The following is a 2693-nucleotide window of genomic DNA, read 5'->3' on the forward strand; positions in this document are numbered from 1 at the left end:
CTGGACAACATGATCCAAGACTAAGATTATATCATAGAGCTTACCCCTCTTTAAAAAAAGAGAGATTGTATCATAGAAGTCCAATTCATTTGGCTAAAACATCTAGTAAACATATTTTGACATAATGAAATGTTAAAGAAGTGACAAATCATTAATAAAGATTAAAAAAGATTTGAATTACTCACCAAATAAATCAAATCAAGCACAAAAATTGTACATTTATGTATAAAATAAAGGAATAAAATTGAGAAACACTTCTATTTTTATTTTAAAATTAATTAATTAACTGAAATTAAAAAAAACCTAGCTTCACATTGATTTGGAAAGGCTATGCTTTTAGAGTACAAATCATACAAAAGTGTGCCAAAGGAAAAGCAATGTGAGAAGCCCTTTTTATTTGTAATTTCAGGGAAATCAAAAAAGGAAAAAATAAATTGCACACATAATATCAACAAATCAAATTTGCATCCAGCATGGACTTACTCTTTCAGATCTTTGTTCTCCGTGTAGAAATCCTTATCTTTGCTACTGTAATCCCAATGCAACTCAAAATCAGCTACAATCTTACAAATATTTATGATAATTCTGCCATATCAGACGTCCACCTCACACCTGGTGCCCGCCTGCAAAGGAAGAGGGCTGCCATTGCAGCAACTGCTAAACCCTAACACAGCAAAACAATTCACATTCAAAAGATATTGTCCAGAAGTCCAAGTACCGACCTTCCACCGGATCTTTGCCCCGATCCTCATATTTACAGTAAGAATTCCGTTCTGCTGCTCAGCTCTCAAATGATCTGCAACAAACGGAGCCAAAGGAACGGAGCTCCCGTAAAGAACAGGGGAAATAACATTGATATCATTGTGCCCCTGGTAAAACGGCGTTATAGGGCTGTAGGCGGTGATCTGTTGGTCGAGGTAATTGGCGTAGCCGCTGATCCGATCATAATAGACGCCGATCCGGTCATTAGGGTTTCGCGAGATGATGGTGAACCGCAAGCTGGAGGTAAGCGTGTCGTCGCGTGTGACGTTCCATTGCTGGATAACGGCGTCCTGCACATAGAAGCGTGGCTTTTGCGGACGGAGGGTTAAATATACGACCAGAACAATGAAGAGCGCAATTATGATGAACATCACCAGGCATCCGCACAGCCTGCTCAGGAAGCGCTTCCAAGGATTTTCGTTGTGCCTGCCGCAGTCCTTTACCATTTTGGATCTTGCTTGCTTTGGAACAGACCAGATCTGATTGGAAGGCCGAAAGGAACAAATAAAAATTGTATCTTTAGGGTTTCACAGACCTGACAGAAATTTTGAAGAAATTTTCGAATGATCTCTGAAATTTTCCTTGTGAGAGTATTGCAGGGATATTTAAAGGCGTTACGGACGCAGAAGAATCTTCTAGGCAGGGAGAAAGGAAGACATTATTGACGATTTGTTCAGTGCATTGCGTACAGAGGATTGGATGGAAAATTTAAAATGGTTTTCCTTTTGCAGGACTGTTAAGTGTCAATTGTTTATTCCGTCTTTACCGTTAAGGGCAGATGGGATCTCTTTATGAATCAGCTGACGCCCATTTTTAAATTGCAGATTCACTTGGATTTCAGTGCCGTTTCGTTGACATAGGTGCTTTCATGAAAGTCGTAAGAAGCTGCATATCATCTCGCTGTCTATTTTCTTATTATATGAAAAGAAAGTTGAAAGGTGGTGGGAGGTTACAAATTTACAAAGCATATTTATTGGAATTACAAATATTTTTGTTAAAGCATAATTTTCATATGGTCAAACGTTATTAACGTTATTATTATATGTTTTTTTAGGTTGTCTTGAGTTGGGTAATTCAATTTGGCTGCTATTTTAGGTGGATTAAGTTGTGGGTTCAATTTCTGATTTATCTATGATGTGTGGATGAAGGTCTATTATACAACATTGGAAGCCTTGTCCTTAACAAAGACAAGTTTCAAATTAGTAGGTTAAATTCTTGATTCCTCTCAATAAAAGACAAAAAAAAAAAAACTTAATTGTCAAAAATAACAATTTATTAAAAAAAGCTCTTAGTTGTCAAAAATAAATATTTATTGAAAAAAGTTTTCAGTTGTAAAAAATAAATATTTATTAATTTAGAGGCAATTTCTTTTGTTAGTTTTGATAAAAGGTGACCCATAATTTTATAGTTTATAATTATCATTTAATTTAATTTTAAAACTATTATTTTATCTATTTCTTTATTGGTTCATTTTGGAAAGAGTGAGTCAATTTATTTTTTATTAGTTGTCCCTTGCCCTTTAAAGAGATAAGCTCCCAATTACTAAGCTAAAACTTTTGATAATTAAAAACAAAGGAAAAAAAAAAAATTAGTTGTCAAAAATAATTATTTATTAATTTAAAGAAAAATTATTGTATTAGTTGGCCCTCGCCCTTTAAATAGATAAGTGGTGATACATAATTTTATAGTTTATAATTATCATTTAATTAAATATTTAAAACTTTTATTTATTATCAATGGACCCTTGGTCTACTGATGAAGTTGAAAAGTTCTTAATGAGCTAGGGATCAAGTCTTGTTGAGTGCATGGCTCTAACATGTAAAAGGGATGAGGTTGAGATCATGCTTGGGGCGAGTTTCATGAGATGGTTACCCCCTCAGTCGTTAGAGGTTCTTGTGCTATCATTATTTTGTTGATAGGTTATGGGGGCC

The 2693-nt window shown here is 34.7% G+C and overlaps 1 protein-coding gene across 1 annotated transcript; it reads right to left on the reverse strand.

Annotated features, from left to right (window-relative positions):
* Positions 1 to 370: 370 nt before the first annotated feature.
* On the reverse strand, positions 371 to 1620 carry LOC131065103 (NDR1/HIN1-like protein 12). The gene has a single exon (XM_057999506.2). It carries the CDS (start codon positions 1206 to 1208, stop codon positions 594 to 596), a length of 615 nt encoding a protein of 204 aa, XP_057855489.1. The 5' UTR covers positions 1209 to 1620; the 3' UTR covers positions 371 to 593.
* Positions 1621 to 2693: the final 1073 nt, after the last annotated feature.

This window comes from Cryptomeria japonica, chromosome 11 (assembly GCF_030272615.1).
Source record: "Cryptomeria japonica chromosome 11, Sugi_1.0, whole genome shotgun sequence".
Classification (NCBI taxonomy): domain Eukaryota; kingdom Viridiplantae; phylum Streptophyta; class Pinopsida; order Cupressales; family Cupressaceae; genus Cryptomeria; species Cryptomeria japonica.